Source organism: Motacilla alba, chromosome 1 (assembly GCF_015832195.1).
Source record: "Motacilla alba alba isolate MOTALB_02 chromosome 1, Motacilla_alba_V1.0_pri, whole genome shotgun sequence".
In the NCBI taxonomy this organism is placed as follows: Eukaryota; Metazoa; Chordata; class Aves; order Passeriformes; family Motacillidae; genus Motacilla; species Motacilla alba.
This window is the reverse complement of record NC_052016.1, coordinates 54,821,179-54,848,622: the sequence shown is the minus strand read 5'-3', so window position 1 is coordinate 54,848,622 and position 27,444 is coordinate 54,821,179. Positions and strand designations below refer to the sequence as shown.

The 27,444-nt window shown below is 38.9% G+C and overlaps 1 protein-coding gene across 6 annotated transcripts in view; it reads left to right on the top strand.

Annotated features, from left to right (window-relative positions):
- Positions 1-27,444, top strand: part of ATP8A2 (ATPase phospholipid transporting 8A2) — a 313,238-nt gene that overhangs the window by 158,647 nt on the left and 127,147 nt on the right. For 5 of the 6 annotated variants that reach the window (XR_005258169.1, XM_038147367.1, XM_038147375.1 and 2 more), the window contains 2 exons: positions 6,617-6,800; positions 11,301-11,411. Coding sequence is in view for 5 of the 6 variants with exons in the window: in XM_038147367.1 (XP_038003295.1) it covers positions 6,617-6,800; positions 11,301-11,411 (295 nt within the window). In the remaining variant the exon portion in view is untranslated. Of the gene's footprint in view, positions 1-6,616; positions 6,801-11,300; positions 11,412-27,020; positions 27,051-27,444 lie in introns of those variants that run through there. The other variant, XM_038147393.1, reaches the window with a different exon arrangement.

Genomic DNA, 27,444 nt, shown 5'->3' with positions numbered 1-27,444 from the left:
ATTCATAGCTCTCAGCTTTCTGGGCTCACTCATCTGCCTTTCTGCAGATGAGGTCACCGAGCTTTTTTGAAGTACTAGTGTGTTTTATGATAGAACAGGGTAAAATCATGTTCACTGCAGTAAAGGTAAACTCTTAAGGGCCTTTTGTGTTGCATTAACAAGGCATTTCAAGGAAGTAGGATATCAATTTCATGTTTCATGTTAAAGACATTAATGTCTTTGTGTTTATGCCTGTTATGGCATGGAAGCAGAAAAAAAGTAATACTTGAAACAGCTTCCTTCCTTGCTTTCCTCTTTTCACAAATGAATATTAAAAAATTAAAAGCATGAGTTAGAGTGTCTTCAGAGTATTTTGTATCAAATTGGGAGTGTAGAAAGTATGCAAACTTCAACAGAAATGCTCTAGTCTCCTTGTTTTTGTGGAAGGGACCCACAAAAAAAAATCCCAAACACATGTGGCAGAACACAGGAGACAGCTGACAATAGGCGTCAAACTGTGCCTTGCTCAGATATGGAAGAGCTTGTGGGACTGCCTCTCTTCATGGCCTTGTAAGATGGTCTGGATACGAACTGATCTCTTAAAAATTACTTAATCTTTTTCTCTCTTTATATATCTTATAAATAAAAGGACTCCAGTAGGATTTACTTACTTTATTTTTATTGATCATGTATCTTTTTCTAAACAACTGATTATCTCATTTGCTAGTTCTGTAGCAGAACTCTGTATTTATTTGGTGCTTTAGACTTGAATGCAATAAATAAAACTAATTCTTTTCTGAAATACTGCATTTTTATTTCCCATCTGGGCTTATCCTTTGAAGCATCTGCAGTGTAGTTTAAGGGCCTTTTGTGAGAATTATTATTTACAGTTGCCACCAGTTGCTGTCGTAACTGCAATAAATGTAGTAGGTATGCATAGGGACAGAATTAAGAAAACTGTTTATCACTTCCTACTGGCCAGATCTTATGGAGTGTAGCTGACTGGTGTGACACAGGGATGCCTGTGCTGATTGTGTTCTTCCTATTGTATTTGTGACTGCATCCATCTTGGTATATTAGATGGGCTCTGGGAATAAAAGGGATAGCCTTGTAGATTGCACGAAGTGTGCAGTAAAGGAATTGATGGTTTTAAATCAGTTGAAGTACATTAAAAATTAAAGTTGTATTGCATTGCTTTGCTTGGTTAAAATTGGTGATTTCAAGTTTGTACTTTTGAGGTTTTAAGAAACTTTGGTACCAAAATGGGTTTCTAAATAAAATGTTTGATATTTATTTTAAAATATCACCTCTTCGCTATTGGTTTGGGTTTTTTTTTTTTAGTAGTTGCTGGTGGTTTTGTGTTGGTTGGTTTTTGTTTGGGTTTTTTTATGAAACTTTTCACTAAATTATGACAAAATTTGTTAATTGCTCTGGTTGTCCCATAAAGTATTCCTGATGAAAAAAATTTGAACTGAAAGATCTTTCATCTTTCTTAAATTCTCTTAAAAAATGAAGTAAGCCTGAACAAAACTCCCAGTGAAATGCTGTGTGTAATTGTAGAATATCTCAAGTTTGAAGGGGCCTGTAAGTCCATCTCCCTGCTCCTTGCACCTGAGACAGGATTATACAAGTGGAACTTTTCTGAACAGACAAAACATACCAGGTAAGAATTTTGCTGGTAAAAGTGTATTCAGGCTAAAGAAGCAAATGCAAGCTAAATATTTAAAGCCACTGGGACCTGATCTGCAGAAGTCAGTGGGAAGCCACTGATATCCTCATTGGAAACCATCTGTGTTACTGCTCTGTGCCCTGTGCCCTGTGCTGTTTTTTCATGAGCCTCTTTAAAGTATTTACTAATATAAAAATACAGTATGATGTTACCTGAAATATACTCACCCCCTCCTTCCTTCCACTGTTTCCTTAGGAATTTAGGTAACCTATGGATAATTAGGTCTGTAATAATTTGTGCCCTCTCTTGCTTCTACCCATCCTATTACAGAGGAAGCGATGTGGTATGAAGGCATCAGTCATCTTCTTCGGGGTGAAAAGCTCTTTCTGTCTTAATCTGTTAAAGATGCTGATAAAATGACTGAGCAGGTTTGAGACTGACAAGACATATTAGCTTTGGGTTTCTTGAGAGCAAGACTACCAGAAGGAAGTCCCAGAGGTGGGCAAGGAGCAGTTCTGCTGCATGACTGACACTTCATATATCCCTGCCATCATCCATGGGCACTTTTTATTGTACAGACAGATGTTGAGTGATAGGCACTTTATAAAGGTGAAGTCTTGACCTCAAGCTCTCTTGTAGCCTGTGTAGGCTAAATTCAGATTGTCAGGGAAAGACAAGATTCTTTGAGCAAGAATCTGAAGACTTGATCTTATCAGATGGTAGCCATCACTACAGTTGTGCTACTTGAAACCTGACTTCTTTCTTTCCTCAAGTATGTGTAAAGGAGTGAATCAATCTGTTGTCCAAGACATTTTTGAGCAGAAGCAATAAAAATAACTTCTGTATAATTGAAAATGTTTTAGTGAACTCTTGAGTGGCACTCAAAGAACCTTTATAAGAAGCACTGCTGTCTGACCAGGGAATAAATATAAGAGTAAGAAGATTTTGATGCAACTGATGCTTTTTTCATATCGTAATTCTTATTTGGATGTATACCCAGGCAAGGCTTACATCCTGATACTGTTGCAGTGAGCTCTGCAGTAAAAGCTAGGGATCTTCCATCAAATGATACGTACCAATTCTGTCACCGCAGAATTTTTTTTCAGAGACGTTAGTTCTTTCCTTGTGCTTTTTCCTTTGAACTCCTGCATTTATCCATAATCTTTGTGAACTTGGCTATACCTGGGGGAGCTGCAGTTTAGTAGTATCCTGTGCTATAATCTTCAGTTCTTCCTGTAGGCAGCTTATCAAATGTGCAGAATTGTACCACAGCTCTGATCATCTGGCTAAGGGGATTAATGTCACCTAATGCAGTGTGTTGATACCAAACAGATTACAAGGAGCAAAAGAGGTTTGGAGGCTGAGTCAGTGACTTGGAGGAGGAGAGGTGTAAAAGCCCTCAGGAAATCAGTAATCATCTCAATTTGCAGCTTTTGTAGCTAATGTACTGTGTGCAACAAAATGTGTTCTCTGGAGTTGTGAGCTGTACTTGCTGTTCAAGTGTCAAAGAGGATGCTTGTTATAGAGCTGCTGTTTAGGAGAAACAACAACAATCAAGTAACGCTTTGTGCTGCAATCTTGTCTTAGATTTCATCTTCTTAAACCAAGTCCATAAATATTTGTGGTGTTTAAAATGCATGTGTAGCATTTCTGGTAGTTTGTTTAGCCTTGGTAAGCATATGGGGATGTTAAACATTAACTGGGTTCTACATAACTGTGGATATAATTAACTTCATTTGGTCAAGACAGTAAAAGCATACTCTATGTAGATTATGTAGCTGATAAATGCACTTTTATAGAGACATTCCCTTGACTTGCCAAATAATGGGTCGCTAATCTGAAACCACACCTACACTGTAGGCACAGAAGTGAACCCAGGCTGCATTAGCTTGCTTGACATGTCCCAGCTAAACTGCACTAGAACAAGCTTGAGCATCTCTGCCACATTCTGGTCATGTCTGAAGTGTCTGTAGACGAGCTGCCAGTTTAAACTACAGAGTCAGAGATGCTGTTCACATTTTGTCTTTTTACCTTCCTCTGCTCTTTTAAGCATATTTGAAAACAGGGTGCTTCTTCAATATTTCTATTGCTATGTAACGGAAAAGTAATTGAACATAAGTTGAAATTCCAAGACAAGTGTATGTCTGAGAAGGCTCTTAGCAGGTATGTGCATTACTTTGCTGTGAAGAAATAATTGCATGAGAGGATAGCCAAAAGTATATGGTCCTGTGTACTGGAGGTGCCCCTGGGGCTGGTAATGAGGGTCTGTGCACTTATCAATCCAAACCCTCCACAGCTGGCCCCAAGTCCCTCTGGAGTTTCCATTTTATGGCTTGACATCCCTTTGACTCCTTGCTCTATGCTTTAGTATTTTATTATGTGAGAACTGGGGCAGAGGGAGGAGTGTGTGTGTGCCTGCATGTATGAGAGAAAAGTTAAACTTTGGTGTAGATGATAGAGCTGATTTATAATTTAAAAACAACAGGTTTTGTGCTCCATAGGTGGTTGGTGTGTTGGGTTTTGTGTTGGTAATTTAACTGGACCTCTGCAGTGCCAAGTGGTGTTTTCACTCCAGGTAGTGGAGTGCTTAATAGATCTATCCAATGGTATTCAGTAAATTGTATGGTTTAGTCAACTTTTTCCTGTACTTGGCTTTTAGGAACAGGGCAGTTGCTAGGCTTCTCAGGTGGTTTAGTTCACATGTGAAGTTTGAGCTTAGCAAGTTTCTTTTTCCCCTAATTATTCATCAAGTTATTTTAAGAGTGATTTACTAATAAAACACCTATTTAGGTATTTACTAAACAAAACTAAGGCCGTAAAGCATAATGCTGAACAAGATAACTCTGCCTTTTTTTTTTGATCAGCAGTGATCCAGATGGGTGTATTAAATGGCTATTTAAGTTGCTCCCACAGAATGGGAAAAAAGCCATATGAAAAACCTTTGTCTCCCCTATTCCCCAAGCTCCCTATTCCCCTCCTCTTTTAATAGTAAAGCTTTTAGCTATCAGTTACTTTTTTTTTTTTTTTTGAGTGGTATGTGGCTGACTTGAGATATGGAAAAGTTTTGTCTAAAGCTTTATTTAAGGAAATACAAAATAATTTGGAAATTTAACTAAAACTGATGGGGAAAGGAATTAGGTATGTTTGTACAGATGGGGTTAGAATGGAAATATTTAATCTACATGTAGGTATTTCCAAAATACCTCATATGATTTGGTAACCTGATCTATCTTTTCCATGGCGAAAGGGCATTTTGGGTGTCTTATTCAATTTAGAAACCTAGTCCTGAGTATTTTTCCAGTCTTGCCTGATTTACACTAGATCAACTCTGAATTCCATGAATTTTTATTCACTTGAAACTGATATAAAATGAGGGAAGAATCAAGTTGAAGTAACTGCCAATAAATCTGATAAGGATATTCAGATATAATGGAGTCAGTCTTTTGTTTTGGAGTTGGAATTGAGTAACATCATTGCTAAGGTCAGAGTTGCCTACGCAAGACATATGTGAGATCAGGAAGTGGCCTTGTGCTTTGAGATCTGACCTGCATAGTCTGAGATTGGAAAGATGGCCTGGAAAATGGGAAGGTCAGCTGGAGGAGGGAAGAGAATCATTAAGGTTGGGCAAGTCCTTCAAGATAATTCTAACTGACAAATCCACCACTAAACTTCAGTGCTGCATCTACACGACTTTTAAATACCTCTGGGGATTATGATTCCACCACTTCCCTGGGCAACCTGTTTCAATACTGGTCAACCCTTTACCTTAATTTTTTCCTCATATCCAATCTAAACCTTCCTTGGTACAACTTGAAGCCATTTGCTCTTGTTCTTACCATCCTTTACCTGGGACAAGACATCCCCCCTTCAGTACCATCTCCTTTGTGATGGTTGTAGAGGGTCATTAGGTATGTACCCCTGCCTTTTTCTCCAGACTGAACAATCAGAGCTCCCCCAGCTGCTCCTCATAAGAGTTGTGCTTCAGACTCTTCCCCAGCTCCATTGCCCTTCCCTGGACATGCTCCAGCCCCTCACTTGTTTTTTTCCTGAATTGAGGCATCCAAAACTGAACTCAAGGTGTGGCCTCACCAGTGCTGAGTACAGGGGCAAGGTCACTGCCCTGCTCCTGCTGGCCTCAACAGTGCTGATCTAGGCCAGGATGCCATTGGCCTTCTTGGCTACCTGGGCACACACTGGACCATGTTCAGCTGCTGTTGACCAACATCCTCAGGTCCTTTTCCAACAGGCAGTTTCTCTGCCAGTAGTGCTGCCTGGAGTTGTGACCTCGGTGCAGGATCCGGCACCTGACCTTGCTGAGACTCATATAACTGCCCTTGGTCCATCAATCCAGCCTGTTCAGATCCCTCTGTAGGGCCTTCCTGCCCTCCAGCTGATCAATATTCTCACCCAACTTGGTGTCATCTGCAAACTGATTTAGGGTATATACTCAATCCTCTCATTGAGATAATTGATAAAGATGTTAAACAGAAATGGTTAAATAATTAAGTAAGCCTGCAGTATCTTTTGTAGACCATTCCAAGTGTCTCTGAATGTATTTGTGGTCTTTCTCCTTCTCGATGGTGATGACAGGAGGCAGGGAAGGCTGCACTCCTAATCTGTAAACTGTCTTAGTTGAAGAGGAAACTCACTTCGATGTTCCCAATATAACATCGCTGGTGTTATGCCAGTTAGGAAGGGCTGGGTATGGAAAGCAAAGCTTTGAAACCTTTCATATAGATTGGTCTCTTTTGCATCAACTATCAGCAAGTAGGTAAATGTGGAACTATTTTTAAGGCTACTTTTTTCTTCTGAAATAGTTTGGCACGGGTTCTGAAGCTTAGTTGTTGAATGAAGGAACTTCCCAGCAACTGCCTTTGATTACTTCTAAATGTAGGTTACAGCTGTCCTTTTGGGAAAGGCACATAGCTCAGCATGTGAGAAACTGACACCTTTTTCTCTCCTTTTCAGAGTATCTCCTCTACAGAAGTCCGAAATAGTAGACATGGTCAAGAAACACGTCAATGCCATAACACTTGCCATTGGGGATGGTGCCAATGACGTAGGAATGATCCAGACAGCTCACGTTGGAGTGGGGATCAGTGGCAATGAGGGCATGCAGGCAACCAATTGCTCGGATTATGCCATTGCACAGGTCAGATGCAAAAATGAACAACTGCCATATCATCTTTGAGAAATGCACTGTGCAGCCATGTAGTGCTCGGTTGGCTTCTTCTAAGCTGGAAGCATCTCTGATTGTTTCTTTTTCCAGGCAGCTGTCTAGAACATATTTTGGATGTATTTTGGGTATTTGTTATGATTTTGTATTCTTCAGGGCAAACCCCCACCTCTCTTCAAAGTTTTAGTTTCCTTCTGACAACTGTACAACATCTTGGTTCTTCAGGAATCAGAGGGAAGCAATTTCTGGAATGGTTTGTGTTAATATGCTTTTAAGTAACTGACCTGTCTTGGTGCAAACTCTTCTCTTACTATGAGTAGGTACTATAACCAGGTGTGTGAGAATTTGGCTGTTTGGCAGTTCTTAATTTGAGGTGTCTCCTGTCTTTTTTTCCCCCCCCGCCGCCTATGTTGCATCCAAGAACTGATCACAGTTCTAGAGAGCTTAGACAGCTGGCCAGCATTTTCCACTCACCCAAATAATGTTCAGAATAACATTTTACATATGTTATTTTGAACATTATTTGGGTGAGTGCTCCTAAATTAATCAAATTCAGAGCTGATTACTGCAGCTAAAAAGAGGAGTTAAAAGCGTTTTTGGTTTGTTTTGTGATGTGGTCTTCAGGGCAGCCAGGACTTGGGTGAAGGGAAGGAGAAATCTTGACTCCGTGTTTCAGAAGGCTGGTTTATTATATTATGATATATATTACATTAAAAAGACCACACTAAAACTATACTAAAAGAACAAAGAGATGCATCAGAAGGCTGGACAGGAATAGAAAGGAATGTATAACAAAGGCTTGTGACTCCCAGAGAGTCCGAGAGCTGCTGCCTCCTTGATTGGTCACTAAATAGAAACACTTCACATTGACCAATCAAGGAAGCACCTGTTGCATTCCACACCAGCAGGTAGTAATTTGTTTACGTTTGTTCCTGACGTCCTCAGCTTCTCAGGAGAAGAAAATCCTGACAAAAGGATTTTCATAAAATATCAAAACTACAGTTTTGCTGAAGAAACCACAATTTAGAATCAAGATTTTGAAAGAAAAATCAGAAAGGAAAAAGATGCTTCACTTGCTTAATAGCCTCTGAATACTGTTTACACCTGAGATGCTCTGTGTGTTTGAGACAGATGCAGGGCAAAACCAGATCGCGCTGACAGGAAGCAGAGACAATCCCTTGTCTCCTCAGTGACTAGAGCTATAGCTAATGTTCCCTTCTGGCAGAGTGTAGTCAGATTTGTTCTACCAAGTGACGTGAAATATTACCATCTTTTGATAGCTCCCAGTAGGAGGTGAGGTTTTGAAAAGGCAGGGATAATGCTGCTATATGCACAGATAACTGTTTATTGTGGTAACCCTGCTGAGAAGCAGAGTGTCAGTCTTGTATCGCTGCTCTGTTGTGACCTCTGATGAGGAACACTGAAGAACCTGAAGCTTCAGGTTTGAATAACTGAGACCTTTCACAAAATCCATCTTGAGAATTTTAGGCAGTTTTACCAAGTTTTTCTGTCATGAGCAGCAGCATATTCCAAATATATACCAGTGTAGGAACTGCCATAGCCATTGCCTCTGGTATCTCGTAAGGAGTTTTACATTTTTAATTTCAGTGGATTATATATAGCTTCTGCTGTATAACTTAATGGAATACCCCTTCCTGGACTTCCTCAGATCATTTATTACTTCTGCTGTGGTAACTAAGCATAAACAAGAGTTTGGCCCTACATATGTTATTTCTTTTGTGTCACAGTAGCATTAAATCTGGAGAAGTAATTCCAAGTTCACATGTTGCTATTGCATTAAAAAAAACCCTGTATTTCAGTTTAGTGTTAGAACATGGAAGCTGCTCTTCGTTTAAATTCCAGTCAGCAAGTTACTGACAATAACAATGAATCTTTTTCATTCAATATGAAATAAAAGCTTGTGACACCAGCGCAGAATTGCAGCATTCAAAAATTAGTGAAATACCGTGGAACTGGGTTTTTTTGTGATTGTGTAGAAGAATTTGTACTGACTAAATCAGAAAACATATTAAAAAAATCCCTGTAGTAGAGGAGACTAATACTGTGTGGTAGTATGTGCTTAAAAAAAAAAGTAAATTAGTGTTCAAAAGAAAAACTTGATCTCCGTGGAGTGTATTTCTTTCAGCAAAGACATATAACTCCCACTAAAACATTACTGTATGTGCATGCCTTGAAGTCAGAGTATGTTCTTATTGAGTAATTTAAGACGACCACTGTAATGTACCATCTCATGTTCAAATGCTATTTCAAATGCAGTGCTGCCAGAAGTAGGCACTTAGAGAAGAGAGAGTCTCTATATAGGCTCATTTGGGATTCCAGGGAGAATCAAAGCATAAACCAAACAAAAATAAAAAGCCAACTTGTGTCTGACTCCACTTGAAATAGCTTCCACAGGTGCAAGGAGCATCTGTTTGAATCATCCTTTTCCCTTGAAATGATATTGCACCAGTGACCTCTGTTTAGAGAATTCCTAAATCAAATGACCTAACTAGGAAGACAGTAGTAGACTTTAATAACTTTTTTTTTCCCAGTAAATAGCTTTATCATCTTAATCCAGAGAACATCTGGTGTCTAGGGACTGTTTCGTTTCCTTAATTAAGGAAGCTTCTTTCTTCAACAAATGTTCTTGTTTCAGTTTTCTTCTTTGGAAAAATTGGCTTGTTTTGTGGATGCCTTTTCATGTCTTAAAACCCCCAACGTGCCATCACCTCATCCTTTAGTCAAGATAGATTCTAGAAGATAATCTCTGTATAAAAGAAGTTATGCTCGGGTTGATACAGAGATGACTGTAAAAACTTACACACTGTTTCACAGGTAGGCTGGCCAGATGGTCATAATGTTTCCTGCTGATTTAAAATGCTGTAACAGGAGCAGCCAGACAAGGACAGTGTCTTGGTAGAGCCCCCGTCTGTACTGCTCTGTGCCAGTAGCTGTGTATTTGCATAATATCAGCATCAAAGCAGATTTAATTCTTTGCCATGTCTTAATGGGACTCCTCACTGGTGTGAGCAGGCTCTGTGTGTTCTTAGGCTCTGAATATCTTCCTTGCTGTGCTCTGTAGGGCACTCATTTTCATGGGAGCACAGACAAGAGCAATTAATGGTAGGATTTTTTGTTGCCTTGAACTTTCAAGAAGACCACATCCTAGATGGTCACTTGTTAGATTCAGCAGAGAGAACTTCTCAGGCTGTTTCTGACTATTCTCCACAGGAGCTTTGGGATGGTTTGTAAGGATATTGTGGCAAGTTTCCCATCACTTTGGTGGGGTTTTGTTAGTGATTTTGATGAGGAAAGTTGTGGCTCTCCTGCAAATTAACTTGAGGTATTTAGGGGTCTAACAGGTCAGCTACTCCCTTGAGAGTGTCCCAGTTACAGCTCTAGCTCAAGTTAAGCAGAGAACAGTGAAGTCTGGTTCACTTTTGTTTTCTCTTCTCCTTTGCTGGCATATCCTAACAAATCTGAGTTGCTGATGCATGGGAGAGAGGCTGTCCTTACAGGATTTGTGGTTCAGTGATTTCATTGCTGGAAAGCATGGGAGCAGAGCTGCCTCACAACAGCCCTAACTCATTACTGTAGCTTTCAGTTTCAGATAAGTTTTGGTTAAAATAAATTATCTAGAATCTAAATTTAGAAAGTCTGGGTTTTCCTGTCAAGTCACTTTGTGGAAAAGGAAGCAAAGCAAATAATTACCTTAGTGTCCAAGATCGCTTCAGGTACATACATGCTAAACAGTAAACACAGTCATCCCTTTGAGCTGTGGGCAAGAAAGGAATGCTGCAGGTCATAAAAAGGTTCATTAACAAAGCCAAGACAAGAAAACTATGCATTTCCCAGTCTGGATTACAACACTGGCTTCATAAAAGTCCATTTTCAAAAGTTCTGAATTTGAGCTCCATCTGCGGTTCAAACTAGCATTAAAAGGTACACAATTATACAAGATTAATTTACTTGCCCTTTTTGGCAAATGCACCTTGCTTTATACAATATTTTTATAACACACGATCACATGAATTTTGTGGGCAGAAAATGTTAATGTAAGTATCTATATAAATGCATCTATTTTTCCACTTTCGTTCCCCTTTTGTGTATTTTATTTCAGCTCAAGACAGTTTTGTTTATTAGGTTGTTCATTTTACACAGGGAAAGGAGATTCTGAACCTTGTAAACCCTTAAACATTCATTTTACCATCAGGATGGTATTAACAATTGAAGACTTTTTGCCATTTAAGACCACTTGTTAGAACCTTCAGCAGTTTTGCTACAAAAAAGATGTTAGCTTTCAGTATTTTAAGAATTGTTTTTTGCATATATCTTCTGTTTACTTGTTTAAATATGGCGCTTCAACAGCTTTCAGGTCTTATTTGAGAATTTTTTTCCTCGAGGACATGTGTTTACTTTCAACCAATTTTTTTAGCAATTCTTCATATATGTCAATACTTCTTTTCTGTCTTTCAGTTTTCCTACTTGGAGAAGCTATTGTTGGTCCATGGTGCTTGGAGTTACAATCGAGTTACCAAATGCATACTGTACTGCTTCTACAAAAATGTGGTTTTGTATATTATTGAGGTAAGAGTAACTAAATGAATGGGTCTTACTGGTGCCTATTTCTTAAATCATCTCTTCTAACTAGAAAGCCTCACCCAAATGGATTGAGCAAGAAGGACTGCCATTTTTTTTCCATGTTTAACAATTTAAAATTCAGTTTTCCTCCTCAAATCAGTTCACTTGAATCTTTTAATGTTTGTAAAGGAAGACCAAAGGTTTTTAGTACTGTGAAGCTTTGGATATGAGATGTCAGAGGCAAAGTTCATTCCTTCTCTGCAAACACTCTTATTGAAAGCATCTTTGTATTCATGGAAATATTTCAATTAATGCTTATAGTTATAAAAACTGGAATTTGGGAGCTAAATTTAAATCAAAAGTTCATTTAATAGCATTTAATAGGCAAATAATAAACTATTCAAAACTATAGCTGTAGCTTCCAAGTTACAGACCATAGATTAGCTGGAACTGAAATTAATTTGCTTTGTTTTCTGGAAAGAGATGACATAATTTTGTAAATGACGTTCATTTACAAAATGAATCAGGTTATTTAATTTAATAACTAAAACATAACTTTATTTTGAAAATAATTTGGTGGAAGATGTCAAGTACTGAAACTGGTTTTTAAAGAGGGCTGGATACTGTTACTACCATTCCATTTCAAGATAGGAGTGTAGTTTAAGTGTAGCTTAGGATAGGAGTGTAGTTCTCATGCTGCAGAATATAGTCTTGAATTTAAGATCTATCAGGAGGGGAATTTTATAATATGCTGTTGCCTAGTTAGAAATATTCAAGGAACTTAAAGTCAGTGGTTAGATCAGTTGAGTATCAAGTGATCACTTGATACAGCAATTTCCACAATATTCATCAGTTTTATTATTATGGGTGCATATAGATTAGATTTTCTATTTCTTTGTACAGCTGAGCAGCCATGAATGAGGTTAACACAAAATTGCAACATTTATAATTAGGCAGGTAGTTATATCAATTAGAAGAGATATGGGTGAGTCATATTTTGTTATTCAGTAAGTAATATAATGTTCAGAGTGGTCAGTATTTCTGACTCCATCAGGGTTTGATCATCTTCTGTGTATGATGTTAGAGAACAAATATTGTCCACTAACTTGTTTCCACATTTCTGAATAAGCTGTTATCTGTCAAAATTTCAACACTCATTAGTCTATTGCAAGAGAGTTATCCTATACATCATGCTTTTAGTAAAGGTTTTTACATGCTGTGGTAGATGATAACAATATTTGTGCAAAGAAAATATAAATAGCTTTAAAAAAAACTCTTCTAGTGTATTTCTTACTGAGCATGGCTGGCTGTTACTGGGGTTTTACCTGAGCTTTTCAGAAAATGCTTAATAGCATCATGATATTCTGTTAGGATTCTTTTCTCTATTTGAAAATTAGTTTTGGAAGTCCTGCTTCCAGCTTATTATAGCGCCATGTGTCTTTGTTTCTTTATACCATAGTCTGACAAGTAAATTAAGTTCTGCATCAAATATTGTATGGCAAAACTATGCTATAAGCATATAAGCAGCCATACAAGGAGTTGAATACAAGTGAAGTTCTCTAGGACCTCCATCCCGAGCTCAATTATTTTACCCTAGGGTGGAATTTTATTCACCAGATACCTCTACATGATACATAAAATCCAAGTCTGCTCTGAAAGTATGAGGTCAGGGGTTCTCTCCACTTAGGCCATGTTCAGTTCTTTCTGCATCCTGAGCCAAATGAGCTTTTGGGACTGAGGAGGAGTCAGTTCCACCCAACACTTGAGCACTGAAAAATGTCTTAAAAGATGCAGCTCTGCCCCTCAGTTGCATCTCTGTGCTTGTGCTGCATAGAAGTTGGGAGAAAGTTTAAGGCCTTAAGGGAGATGAAGTGACAGAAGTAATCCTGTCATCCTGCAGCAATGGGAAGAGCTCTATTTGGTTTTCCCTGGTGAGTTTCCTTGACTAGCAGCCTTAAGGAACTTCCCCTCCAAAACTGTGTAAAAGTAGCCAAATTGCCTGGAAACCCAAGAGACACCAGTTTTGGTATCCTAGGGATACAGGGTAGAGAGAAGAGATCTTTAATTCCCTCCTTAGCTTTACACAAAGAAAGAGAGATTGTTTTGTGTATGTGCTGTGAGGCTTGGCAGTGTTGATCAGTTTGTGGTATGGAATGATGCTCATGAAAGAGATGCTCCACGAGGGAATAAATCCTTCAACTTGAGAGGATGGTAGTTAAATGCCTGGCACTTCTGCGCTGTTGCTTATGTGTATGGTGTGTTCCTGATTGTTTCCTGGTGCTGTGGACAAGTTTAATATTTACCCATACTTTATACTTGGATATGTGGTGTATGGGGAATATCCTTTTAGCATCCTAATGAAACAGGGATTTGAACTTGAGCTACTTTCTACGTATCTTCAGAAGGATTGTACTAAGTAAATATTTATACAGTTGAATGAAAAAACACATCATGAATATGACTGCCAGTTCTACCTTTGTTACTGGATCTTTTTTATTTCAGTGGAGTTTTAACACCTGAGGAATGGATATAGTAAGCCTTATTTAAATGGCTTTTGCAGCAGAGAGGCACTGGGGCTATCATAACTTTTATTCCCTGATACTTTGCAAATAACAGAGGGAAGGAAGAGGTGGTGGTCCAGCTTGGCACTCCAGAACATCTGGACAGACCTTGCAGAGGCATGCAAGTTAAGGTATTAAGATTTAACTTAATTAAACAATGATAAATGCTTGAGAAAAGCATATTGCCATCTCTTTTCCTAACATCCCAATGTTGGTATGCTAAAACCCCTCACACCTTAGAAGTTCATCTTGATACCAGTTACGTACACTTAAACCTGAAGGATCCAAAGTGTTGCATCTCTGAAACATTTAATTTACCAGCTTTTTTTCAGGTTCTGGGCTAAAATATAGAATTTGAGGTTTTGTGAAAAGTATATTCAGGTAATTGTTGTCATGGGCTTTACCCCTAGGAGGTGCTTTGGGGTTAAGGCTGGTCCTACCTTTCTGCAATGGCTGATTCTTTGTGGAGAGACTGGGGCCCAGGAACTGTTTTCAGGTTCTGTGATTACTAAAATGTGTGCCCATATTGCAATAGATCCATGCAGCTAGAGAGGTGGTACAGCAGACAGCAGGCCTTGTAATTTAGTGATTGCAGGGGCAATGGAGCTGAGAGTGTATTTTCCTTCTCTCTTGAAAATGCCCTCCTAGTATTTTTCAAGAGGTGAACTTTAAGTCATCAAAAGTTCAGTGAAATCTGAAGAGATTTTGTCTTGGTTTAACAACTGGAAACTCTATGTTCCTCTCCTTTATCTTGCTAGTCTCTCCTTTACCATTTCTTCGTCACTGTCCTCCTGCCATTCTCTTGATTTCTCCCCTCAATTTTTGAAAATACAGAGCTAAGTCAAATATAACTAAAAAACACAAAGAGAAGCATATCCTGGAAATTCAAGTCCTTTTGGTGTGATTCTTAGCCCGATTCCTGAACCCTTGCATATCACTGCTGCCAAGGTGCTTCAGGGTGTGAAGTTGAGGTTCTCTTACTTACAGATTCACCTATCAAAAGGGGTGCAGAATCTAGCCTTTCCATCCACTGAGCTGGTTGGCAGATTAATTGCTGCTTCTTCCCCACTCTTGACTCTCCATGCTGGGTCTGTCCTAAGAGTAGCAGGGGAATCTGCATAGAAAGCTACCAAGATGGCCGTAGGGATGAAATGCAAATGTAAAGCTCTCTCTTAGGTGTCCATTCCTGTATTTCTCATGTCAGCATGCACTAGCACTGTGCACTAAATCTGTTTCTAAGGAAAACCAGCCATTCAGCATCATCCTGAGGCAGAAGACCAGTGACAAGGTTTCAACTTTTAAAGATTTGACAGACAAGTAGCTGGGCATACTCACAAAATACCATTTTGTTCAATTACTTTTGTAGCTGGCTTCAAACTGAGTAGTGAAACAAAAGATGTGTTTCACATCTGTTGAGCAGATATGTTTAACTGGAGATGATATAAAGTTGTCCTGTTGACATCAGAGCTTTGAAATATAGCTGATTTCAAATGTAAAAAAATACAGGAATGTTGCTTTCATGTCATGCTTGGAGAAGTAGAAACACAGCAAGATCAAAGGTGGTATCAGAAATATCAGGGAAGAGTTCAAGGCCTTTGGGAATGGTTCTGTGAAAATGGTAGCATGGAAGATAGCTTTCAGGCCAACTCAGTGTGCAGGAAAAATGTGCTCAGTACTTCACTGGAGCACGGGAGTTTTTTGAAACATACTTAATGTGAAGCACTTTTGTATTATATATTGCAGAATGAGTCAGGGGTGGGAATAGATGGCCCCAGTGTCAAGGTCTGGCGGTATAGGGCCATGAGAGAGAAATTAATGGCAAGTGAGAAGGGGAGAGTATAATGTACATACCTTGATTGCTGCATAATTTTAATTTATATTTTAAGAATCCAGAGATAAATTGTAAGCCTAGATTAGAAAGCTGTTTCTTTGTAGCTGCTGAAAGGGAAGTCTAATATCTGAGTAGTGTTAAACAAACAAGATAAACGTACTGAACAACAAAACACTAAGATCATAATTTTTATTCTAGAGCTGAATTTTCAAGTTTCAAAAGCTCTGAGCAAACACAATACCTAGATAAACATGCTTTTAAACAAGAAGTGATTTTGTGAGTCAGCAAGGTCTGGCAATGAGAGCTGTTAAGTGCTCCACGCGCTCTTAGTGGTCACCACTTCAGACGAGCTGATAGCACAGGCTGCCAAAGCACACGTGAAGTGTTGCTGCGTGAGACCTTGCATTTGTTTTTTCTGTTTTCTTGCTTTTCCATCAAACACAACAGGTATTTAAAAAAATATGGAAAGCAGGCATGGGAATTTCAACTCTTTCCTCCGAATGGTAGGTAGACATGAGTGTATCTGTTATGGTACTAAAAATATACAACTATAATGCTTCTCTGTGCTTATCCCTGATTTATATGGTCTGACTTTTACCTACATCTCTGTGCTTTCTGTTTCCAATTGACTTTGCCACTCTTAAGTTACAGCCAGGCAATAGAAAACCTTAAGCATGGGAATTTTTGCAGTAAGTTGAGGACTGAAGTGCTATAGCTGTTGTCGTATAAAGCAACTTTCTTAAAAAATAAGAGCAGTCTTTTCCTGCAGTGTTAAATTAAGGATAAGAACATACGGGTGCAAAAATTTATAGCAAGGATAACAAAAATAAAGGTAGATAGCTGTCTTGTCTTCTTATTCAAATTATTCAGTTGCCTGTTCAAAGACTTCAAATGCCAGTGGGCATTTAATAATTGTTACTTCTGTGCATGTACTCAGTTGGTGTGGTGAGCTTAGCACAATGCTCTTATCATGGTGAAGCAAAGGAGGAATGTGTGTGTGACTTTCATTTTGGATCATTTGGGAATCTAGATTTGGATTCTCACAAATGCATACATATCCTGAATATGTAACTTACTCTTTGTAGAGGGGCGCTTTCAGGTAGACAAAAAGGTGGGATTCAGTGTCCTTAAGATTGGTATCCAGTTTAAATTAGGTGCCTGAGAGAAATGTGTGTAGTGTCCATGTAGATAACCTTTGTGGAAGCTCTGAGCTCATGGAGAGCAGTGTGGGACTGGCAGGTATGGCACAGGACCTGTGACAAACCTGTCTAAAGCAGCAGTACTGTCTTAAGGTAACCGAATCCTATCCAGAAAGAGAATATTTTTTGTTCTCTTCTCATGTGTTTTTGAAACATGTAAAAGAAAGGAATTCCGTGCCTCTCAGCCTGGGTTTGTTAATCAGTTTTATAAGTGCTGAATATTTATGAAGAATATAGTACAGAATAGTACAGAATGTGGAAAACATGAAAAACACAGGAATGAACACAGTATGAGGAACAAAGCATTTTATTTTGATAATTTGTGGAAAAACAGATCTTATATATGTGCTTATTTTTCTCTTGCACTGTCTGCAGCTCGGTACACAGGTTTAACATGGAAAAGACCTAGGGCAGCACAGGACACTATCCCCTTCCTGCCCACCAGAAAAGCTGATTGCAGGCTCCAATTCAAGAAAGCATTCTTTAGTAGCAATAGTTACAGAAAACAGATTGTACAAGGAGCCTGCCAAAGTTCTTAGAATATTGTAAAATACAGTTTTCCAGCCTAATCCAAAATTTTCCAGATAGTGCTTTGCTTTTTGTTCCTAAAAATAAATCTGAATTCTTTACAGTACCTGGTTTATATGCTGCTACTGACAATTTGTTCTCTGTTTCAATGCCCCCTCTTGTCTGAAGAAATTCAGCATTGTGTATAGGCTGATCTCATCAACTTTAATCCATGATTGACTTCTTGTTGTTTGGCTTCCTAACTGAGCATGTTAATCCCAAAAGTTTCCAAGGAATCAGTCATGAAGATAAATCCATGCTAATTTTCCTTTCTTTTTGTAGTGCTATGCACTGCACGGTGAATCATGAGAGAGCAGTCCATCTTCCCAGAAAACCAAATTGGCCCAGCTGTGTGATGGCTGGGTTTGATTTTTTTCCCAAGCATGATGGAAACTATCAGCATTGCTCTGAATTTATGGGCACTGCCTTGATTACACCCTGCAGCCAACAGAACCTGTAATTTTTAACATTCCAGATATTATAAATGATAAATCAGGTTCCTTTGCTAGATGAAATGCCCATCAGGTTCAGTACATACTGCAACAGAAGAGATCTTCTCTGATATTTTATTGGACACAGAGTATGTTGAGTGCCTGGATCGATTTATTGTGTACATTTACATAAGAGGAATGTGAACAGCACAGTGATTCTTCCCTTGCCCCTTGGTAACACGTATGCTTAATATCGTACGAAAAATCTTAAATTCATAATTTGGGGGGTGTATACCAAAGCAGTGATAATGTTGTTCTCTAAGTTTGAGGCCATTCAATGTGAAACATTTAGTCATCTCCAGAGCAGTGTGTTCTTCAAAGCCAGAATCCTTTAATCAGTAAATGTTTTTTCACTTTAACTATGTCACCAATAAAAATACAAGTTCATGTTTAGAAGAGTGATAGCCTAATATGAAGAAGCTTTTACTAGGGAAGATAAACCTATATTATGAAAGTTAGGAAAATCCATGCCTAGGTTTTTTTTCATCACAAAACCAACTTTGAAATTCAAGAGTTCATTGTTGATCATTTCAGCCCAGCTTTCTTTCCAAAAGCTCAAAGCTCTCACATAAAATATAACTCCTCTTATGGCCTTGAGCATGGAATTGAAAAACACTGACTGCTCTGACTCAGTATTGGATAACCCATTGTTTTAATAAATAATATTTTTTTAATAAAAAAGAACTTTCATCCAGGCTAATTCAGTGCACATGACATTACTTGTTGATACAGAGAAGGCTAAATTTCAAATTTATATTGGTGTTGAAAGTGTAGATAAACCTTATAATGGAATTACTTGTGCTTAGCACTTGAATGCTGAGTTTAGCAATGCTGTTCTGCACTGAAGGCATGATTTTGAGGTAGTTTTTTAAAAATCCAACACTACAGATACATCAATGCATATATGATAATACACCTATTCACAAGTATATCCTTTGGGGCTGTGCTGGTTTTTTTTCTGGCCTATACCCCTGTAAATGTACTTCCTTTAGTAGAGACATTCCTCATCTGCATGGGAATAACTGAGAGCAAAGTAAGGTCCTATGCATATTGCATATGTGGAGCAGGGTTTTTTGTCTGGTTTTCTTTTTGCTAATTAAGCCATGGGGCTGTCATGCTGAAGATGTGAGATTTCTCCATTTCTACCTGTACCTCATTGCTCTAAATAGCAATCTTCAAAATACATTTCTACAGCAATTTACTTGCCTTTCATTGAATAAGCTGAGTTGGAAGGAACCCTCAGGGACCATCAAAGTCCAACTCCTGGTCCTGAATAGAATATCCCCAGGAGAGTCACACCATGTGCCTGGGAGCATTGTCCAAACACTTCTTGAGCTCTGTCAGGCTGGTGCTGTGACCACTTCCCTGGGGAACCTGTGTCAGTGCCCAACCACCCTCTGGGTGAAGAACCTTTTAGTGATATCCAGCCTACAAGTCCCCTGGGACAGCTCCATGTCATTCCCTCAGGTCCTGTTGCTGGTCACCAGAGAGATCAGTGTTTTTTGAGAATGGTAATAACACAATGCTTAGAAAGGAGGCTGAGGAGGACTTGCCCTGGTGCCAGTGACTGCTGACAGTTTGAAACTGTGAGTCTTAATTCTCGTGTTTAGCTTTGAGGCACTGGCATTAAAATGGGCATGTAAGTGTGTGTGTTCTGTTAATTAAATACATCTTGGAAGGTCTCAGTCTTCCAGGCGAGAGAAAAGCAGAGTTACTTCTACTTAGTTAGCTGTATCTGCTGCAGTTAAACTCAATTTTATCCTGGTATTTAAAAACACTGCTTAGCCTAGGTGTGAAAAGGAGGTTGCTGCAGTTCTTTTTGCCCAGCTCTTCGTAAAACTCTTTCAGAGTGACAGAGGGTTTGGAAATGCTGCAAACAAAGTACAACAAAGTATACTGACTCACAAGTCATGTTTTTGTGCGATTTCACAGTGTGGAATTCAGCTTGGAGCCCACTTTTGGAAATGCATGGTGGCTAGCCTGTGAGCAGTCTCACTGAAGTAACTGAATAGTAATTGCATTTTCTACTTTCCAGGAGGTTGTTTGGAAATAAAATGAGTTTATTTGTTCCAAGCCACGTGCTAGGATATTGTTGTGTGAGCCCAAGAAGTGCTGATCTGTGTGGGCTGCATTTCCCTTGCCTGGACTCAAGTCTGCCTGGCTGCCAGCTGCTTGCCAGCAGTAAAGTCCAGCTACAGCTCGGGATTTTTTGAGTGTAAGAGACTTGATCAAAACACTGAAACATTCTGTTTTGTGTTCAGTTTTATCATCTTGAAGCATTTTGCTCATACTTTGCCTCTTTGTCCTTGGCAAGTTAAGCAAAAAAGCTAATTTTACCTGAGCTCCAACAGCAGTCTCATTGGCAACTTTTCCTTTCTGATTGTTGATAAGGGCATTTTTCTGGCATCTTTGGAGGCACTGCTGGAGTATGTTTCTGAAGATCAAATTTTCTAGGGAGTCCTTTTAGTACAGATGCATGCAATCAATGAATTAATAACTCCTGGTGTCTTAATACCACTTCATAGACAACTCAAAAATCCCTCTGAATGCTAGCTCAGGAGTGTAGGGTCACCAAATTTTTGGAATATAGAATTTCTTTCCAGTATATGTATCATGAACTGAGCTGGTCCTGATTATTTTGAGGTTTCTTGGTTTTATATGCTCATGACCCAAAGAAGCTAGGGCAGTGAAGAAATTTAACTGAATACAGATTCCATTTTTAAATGCTGCTAGCAAATAATTTTGCCATTTTACTTGGATGAGCACTAATGATAAAAATACCTCTATCCAGTTTCACTAATTAACCACTAGAGATTGTTTTATCTTGGGATGCATAAAAGGCATCTGTAACCTAGTTTAAATGCATGTGAAGGATTTAAAATAAAATGTATCTTAGTTTGTCAAAGAAAAAAATCTAGAGTATAGCTTTGGAGTGTTTGTTTGCCCAAGTTCACAGTCTTGAATGAATTTTTTTTACTATAGCAGGGTCAGAGGTAAAAACTACACAATGTCTCCCATGACCAGTATGCAGAGTAAATCTGGAGCAGCACAGGTGGTGCTTTCAAATGTACTTTTATTACAGCCTCTTCTACTGTAAAACCAGTTCAGTGGTTTGACTGTATTTGACCCAAGGGATACATGCCCTGTCAGGAGAGAGAGCTCTGTGGCTAGGGACATTAAAAAAAGGTGTTGTCACTCAGTGCCCTTGGGAGTCTCCCTTCCAATGCGGGGATCCTGTGTCACTTAACTGAATAGGAATTAGGAGGTATTGGCCTGTGTGACAGCCCACAGCAGGAGTGAAAGCTTTGAGTAACCTGTCCAAAACACATTTTCTTTCCCCTCTGTACTGAGATGTTGAGTCCTTGCAGATAGCTGTGACTGTTAATATGCTTCTGGTTATTTCTGTGCTCTAGAGAGTAATAGCTTTTAGTAACTCCTTACGTCTCCTCTATCTCTTTTCAAGAAAATCATGTAGAATGTGTTAAAATGCACTCAAAATAGCAAATTACACTATTTACTCATAGTATTACTTTTGAGTTATCCACTTTTCTTTATTGAGGTTTCAAAAATTAGTCAGTTGTACCTCCTGCTTCTGTTATTCCCTTGGTAATTCATAATGTTGTCTTGTCACTTCTGCTCTTCCTCACTATTTAGAACCTGATTCCTTTTGTGAGCTATTGCAATTTGAGTGTAACTGCTGTAAATAAAAACATCCTGGACCAGTGGGGTTTTTTGGTTTTTTTGAGCCAGGATGCACAGCCCACTGTAATGAAGTCTGTGTCAGACAAGGGAGAGGAGATTCAGAACTAATATTTAAAGACTGAGACAACCATCTTCTTTACACATGTTGGTGGGTATCCTTAAATGTGGAATATAAATGTCAGTAATCAATGCAGATTGATTTTATTAGTGATAACTGACTAAAATACATAGACAGCTCAATAGCAGCATAAGCTTAAACCTTCAGTAGGCAGTAACACCTGAACCTCTCAGCATTATTTGTGGTGATGGCTCCTGTCAAGTTCAATTTTGGTAGAAAAGTTAGTCTCCCTTTTCATTTTGCTAACAGTGTCTTGACCTTTTCTCCCTTCGGTTGCCAAGGAATGACAGGTGTCTGGAGCAGCAAAGCAATGTGACACTCAGCTTGTGCTTTGTGTCAGCTCATATTCATTAGCTTTAAAATGACATGTGGGTTTGTACTGTTTGGAAATGGGTTTATTCCCATTAATATGTCCTAATTCATGGACAGTATAGAGATAGACTGTTGAGTTGCTCCACTTTCTCCTGTTTTTCTTTTTTTTTTTTACTGTTGTTGAATATGTAAATGCATGATATCTAAGAAATTTCAAGCTGGGGCTTCTATAGTGGCATTATTAGTCTTTGTTTGTCTGCTGCAGTCCGTGTTGGTGGCACCGCACCATGTGCTTGCAGTGGGTCCAGCAGTTTTCTCCACCAGGAGCTTTGTGCAGTGCTCACCTCTAAGGTGCCACTTCCCTTAGAAAGTCCCAGTCCCTCCTGCTGTGTCATGGATGTTGCTGCACCTGTCACTGGGCTGAGCTTTCCCCATCACTTGAATCCACAACTGGGCTGTGCTTTAATCCAACATGAACATGCACTGCCATTAAAAAGGGCAGTCTGGTCTTCATGTCTCCCCAAGGGTGTGTTCTTTCCTCTCTTCCTTGACAAGGCATTGGTGTTTGCACAGGATGGGCTCTTTAGGATTATAATTCAGCCAGATGACCTTCCTGATGTACACAGGAGCCCTTGGACAAGAGAAAGGACCAGCTCTTCTGACAGAGGTATAGACTTTTGTCAGACTTTACATGTTATTTTAGTAAGCTAAGATGGGAGCCTTTGCTTATGTATATCTGCAGAAAAGACAAAAAATTTGGAGAGGTGGAGCAAATGAAGGGCATGAATTGGTTTTCATTATATTCCGAGTAACCGCCATGGCACAACTGCTTGGGAACTTAAAATGTACCAATTTTCCTTTTGGGCTGTCAGGCTATCTTTTACTCAAAGACATTCCAAACACAGACCTGGGGAAGAAGAGGGAAGGAAGTTGAGAAGTGGTAGTTGATCCCAAAGACATATCTGAACAAAAAAACCTCTCCCTATGTCGGTCACATGTTGTTGATGTGCGTAAAGAAGCTGTGATCTCTCAAAACTGAGAATGTGTCAGAGACTGTCATTTTAGGAAAATGTATGCACAATTACTAGATTTTATGGTGTGTGATTTGTGGGGTGTATGTATGTGGAAATCTTTAAGAATGTGTGTTAGGCCATCTGGGCAACAAGGAGGAGCTGTTTTGTGCTCAAGTACAAGCTGTTTCTGCAATGGAGGAGTGATAAAATGATAGCAGAGAAAGTTGTGGCAGACTGTATTTCTCTGGAAGCAGTTACTACTACTTTTTAAGCAGCCCCTGATTTATGCTGAGTTGAAATAAGAATGTAGGAGCAGTAAATCTAGGGGAAGAAGCAGGACTGTTACCTAAAACCAGGACAGTGCTTCAAGGGATGCCAGACATGAGAGTTGCCATTCTCTTCAAACTGACTGATACTGCTGAGAAAGCATTGTAGGGAAGGCATGAGAATGAAAGTGGAACATTTTAAAATATGGATTAAGGTTGGAAATCCTTATGTATTTGGCTTTGGGGAATGTAAAAAGTTACAAGTAAGCCTGGCAAACCTTCCTTTCTTGGACTTGGTGGAGGAAGGGGAGTATGTGTTGGTGGTCTGTGAAGGGTCTCTGTGGGGTTTGTAAAGCCCAGTTTGGTTGGGGGGGAGGGGAGGTGGCATTTGGATAGGCACAAAACTCTCCCATTTAACTTTCCTCCCTTCCTGAGGAGAACAGCTGTTGTGTCTTTAGCAATGAAGTCTCAACCTTGTTTGCATTTTAAAAAGGATAACACACAGGATAATGCAAATTTTAGCATGCTGATTTTGGCACCCAAATACACTGCTGGTACATTCATTGTTTCTAATGACTGAGACTTATTCCTGCTTACTCTTAGGATAACCATACTCACTGAGAACTACTCATGAGCATGGAAGTCTGTCTTCCCAAAAGCTTGATTTCAACTTTTTTTACTTTTTACTGTGACTCTGTTCCCTATACAACAGGTTGCCAGATCAGTAAATTATGCTCTCCCAAGACCTTTCTTCTTGAGAAACTCAGCTCAATTCCCTGGTCATTGCCTGACACTCTTCACATAGCTTCATCATAATCTGAGTGTTAGTGACTGACTCTGGTTTCTTGAGGGGGTGTTTGGTTGTGTTGACTGATTCTGTCTTCCTACTTGTTTTACTGATGTGTCAGTGGGGAATCATGTCATGAGAAGTTTCAGGTGCTCCCTTTACCCGCACTGGTATCTTGAGATTCATTAGTAAATTTGTTATTGCTTTCTATGAAAATGCAAATCTGCACATTTTTATTACAGCTCCAAAGCAGCAATAAATGATACAAGTGCTGGGTACAATAAACTCCACTTGGGGTTGTGAGCCTATGGTTAAGTTTCTCATTTGTAAGGAAAGTTGCTGCTGCATATATTTCTATAATACCAAGTCTAGCAGTACTTCTACATCTGCTGTCACGTTAAAAAATAATGAAGATAGATAAAACTTTATTTATCATATTTCTCCATTTGGAGATATAGCTGGAAGCCACTCTGGTGGGCAGCAAATGTCTGCTCTCTTCTGTTTGAACAGTGGCAATTACTATTTAATTCTAATAAATGGAGACAAACAGAACTTCACCTGCCAGGCTTCATTTATTTCCCCCTCCTCCACTAGCATCAGTCACATACCCCTGTAGAGAGAATGTATCTCATTTCAAAAAGCAGCTTTGGCAGATGGCTGCCTGCTTAACAGTATATGAAGAATGATATCCTAAAAAGTGGCCGTTGTATTTCATTTAAATAGTTCCTGCTTCCATTGCAAATATTACAAATATTAAATTGTTAACTTGTCTTTTGGAGTTTGGTACTGAGAGCAATCTTGTGAGACAAACGCTGCAAAAATAAAATTTAAAAAGTCTTGCTGTCTCTTGTCAACACTTGCAGAGCTGGTGTAAATTTTGAGGGTTGTACACTTTCCCCACTGAGTGCCTGACTCGTGCAGCAGTGTCATCAAAATCATGAAGTACCTGAAGTTTTTTGCCAGGAAGTTCTAGGAAGTCCTGAAAAATAATTTGGGGTAATAACAGCACTGTTCAGGTGCTCACTGCTATATCCTCTGAGACTGATAGCAGCTACATCTGAGAGTTAGAGGTTTAAAGCATTGACATAGAAATATACGTGTTGTTCTGTCGCAGTTGTAGGTTTTTTCCTTCCAAACCATAAAAGGCTTCCTTCTGAATTGAATATGCATGTTTGTGTCTGCACCACCTGAAGGTGTCTTGCTTTACCAGCCATACAAATGTTTAATGTCTGCTGTAAAGCAGAAAGGTGCCTTTATAAAAGTTGTCAGTCGCAGCTGTTTCACTATGCTGGGGAAGAGGAGCGGGAAAAAAAATCACGCGAGTTGTAGTCATAGTAGTAGTACCAAAATTTAAACAGACTTACAGGTCTCTGTTTGGTGCTTCAAACAGCTGGAAGTCCAGCAGAGTTCCATCTGAGAATTAATAGCTTAGCATATTCTATCAATGATTAGTGAATTTCATCTATTTCCTGAAAAGCGTTTTGAACTGAATCCCTTGGATGCATGTCTCTTTGTATCCTTGATGTATTTCTCAAAGAGGAGCTATTTCTATGTTTGCGTTACTCTTGCTTAAACCTGCTCCCAAACTATTTTGAAATCCCCATTGTATGTTCAACAGGAGACTATAGTTGCAGTGTGTCAGACTTGGTAATTCCCAGTATTCCTCATCTTTAAAAGAAATTAGTTGCTAATGAAAATTTAAAAAGAACAGAATGGAACAAGCATATTGCTATTAATATTTTCAGTATTTCAATTTGTGGTGGTTGTGTCCCAAAATCTGAAACAAGAATTATTTACTGAATTTTATTATATGAATAAAATCTGTTAAATTATATCTGTAGACTTAGAAAAATTAATCTGATGCAGCCAAATAAATTGCCTCTGTGGTATGAGTATAAAATGTTCCAACTTGGTGTTGCCGAAGAGAAAGTTAAAAAATTCAACCATATCGCTCTTTCATTTTTTCCTAGAATGACAACTTTTTGGAGAAACAAGTCATTTATGGCCACTTCCCTGTTGTACTGACACCTGCTTTACATAGTAATATAAAATTTAAGATTCATTACTGACGTAAAGGTGAAGAAGAGCTTGAAGATACTGCATTTTGTTTTTTTTTCTAGGAAATATGCATGTTTTTGAGATGATACTGATTTAATGTTGGAAGACAGTTTTGTTGAAAGGTCATCTTGTTGGTAGACACCAGAAAACTGACCTTCAGTACTGTAAGCCTAACACACCTGAATATAGAAAGATCTTATTCCATAGTGTTTCAGTGCACTAAAGAATTTAATCAGTAATATCCAAAACTGGCAACTAGGGAATTTCTGAAGGATGACAGGTTGTCATTAGGGTGACACAAGATGTACTGTGTGTGCATTTTTAGTAAGAATTAGTCTCTTTAGAGCCCAGAGCAGGAGGTCTTAGGAAATGCAGGAAACTTGAAGATACCATTCCAGCTAAAGCCTACAAGAAGGTAGTGAGCCTTACAGGCTCATTGTCATCCCTGTGATAGTCTCAATCATGCTACCACTCGTCAGGATCAGGAGGATGTTTTCCAGGGGGTCATGGCTTTTGTAATTACCACATAGGTTATGAATACAACTCAGAAGTGTAGCTTATGCATCATTAGTGTTGGTGTACATGTCAGTCTTTCCTATATGAAGGAAAGGGAGCCTTTTGCTGCAGTTGTTTGTTCTCTGAGGTAATTCCTGCTGGCCTACCACAGGTGATCTTATTTCTTCACAATATTTATGTGTTTTCTCATTTAGGCTTCTCTGAAGTGATTCCACGTGTGTTGCTTGCTCTTTATCTCAGAACTTGTTACAAAGTTAAGTATTTACATGGTGTCTTGTATCATTTATTTCTATAAAATATGACCATTGAAAATGTCTAAGTGAGTCTTCATATTCTGCTTTGCTTTTCTGTTGCAATGTCACTGCAGAGCTGAGAGGTTAGAGTGAAGTCCTGATTCTTTATCAGATTTAATGTTTTTGGACCTGAAGGCAGATTTCCAACTGCCAGCTGACTGGGGCTAACCCTTGCTTTAGCAGCCAATTCATAAACTCAGAAAGGGGGAGATTAACACTCATGCTTAAAGAAAACAAAAGAAAATCAGAAAACCTGTATTTTCAGCTATTTGAAAATATGAGATTGCAGTAACATTATTCTTATAGCTTATCAACAGCAATATAG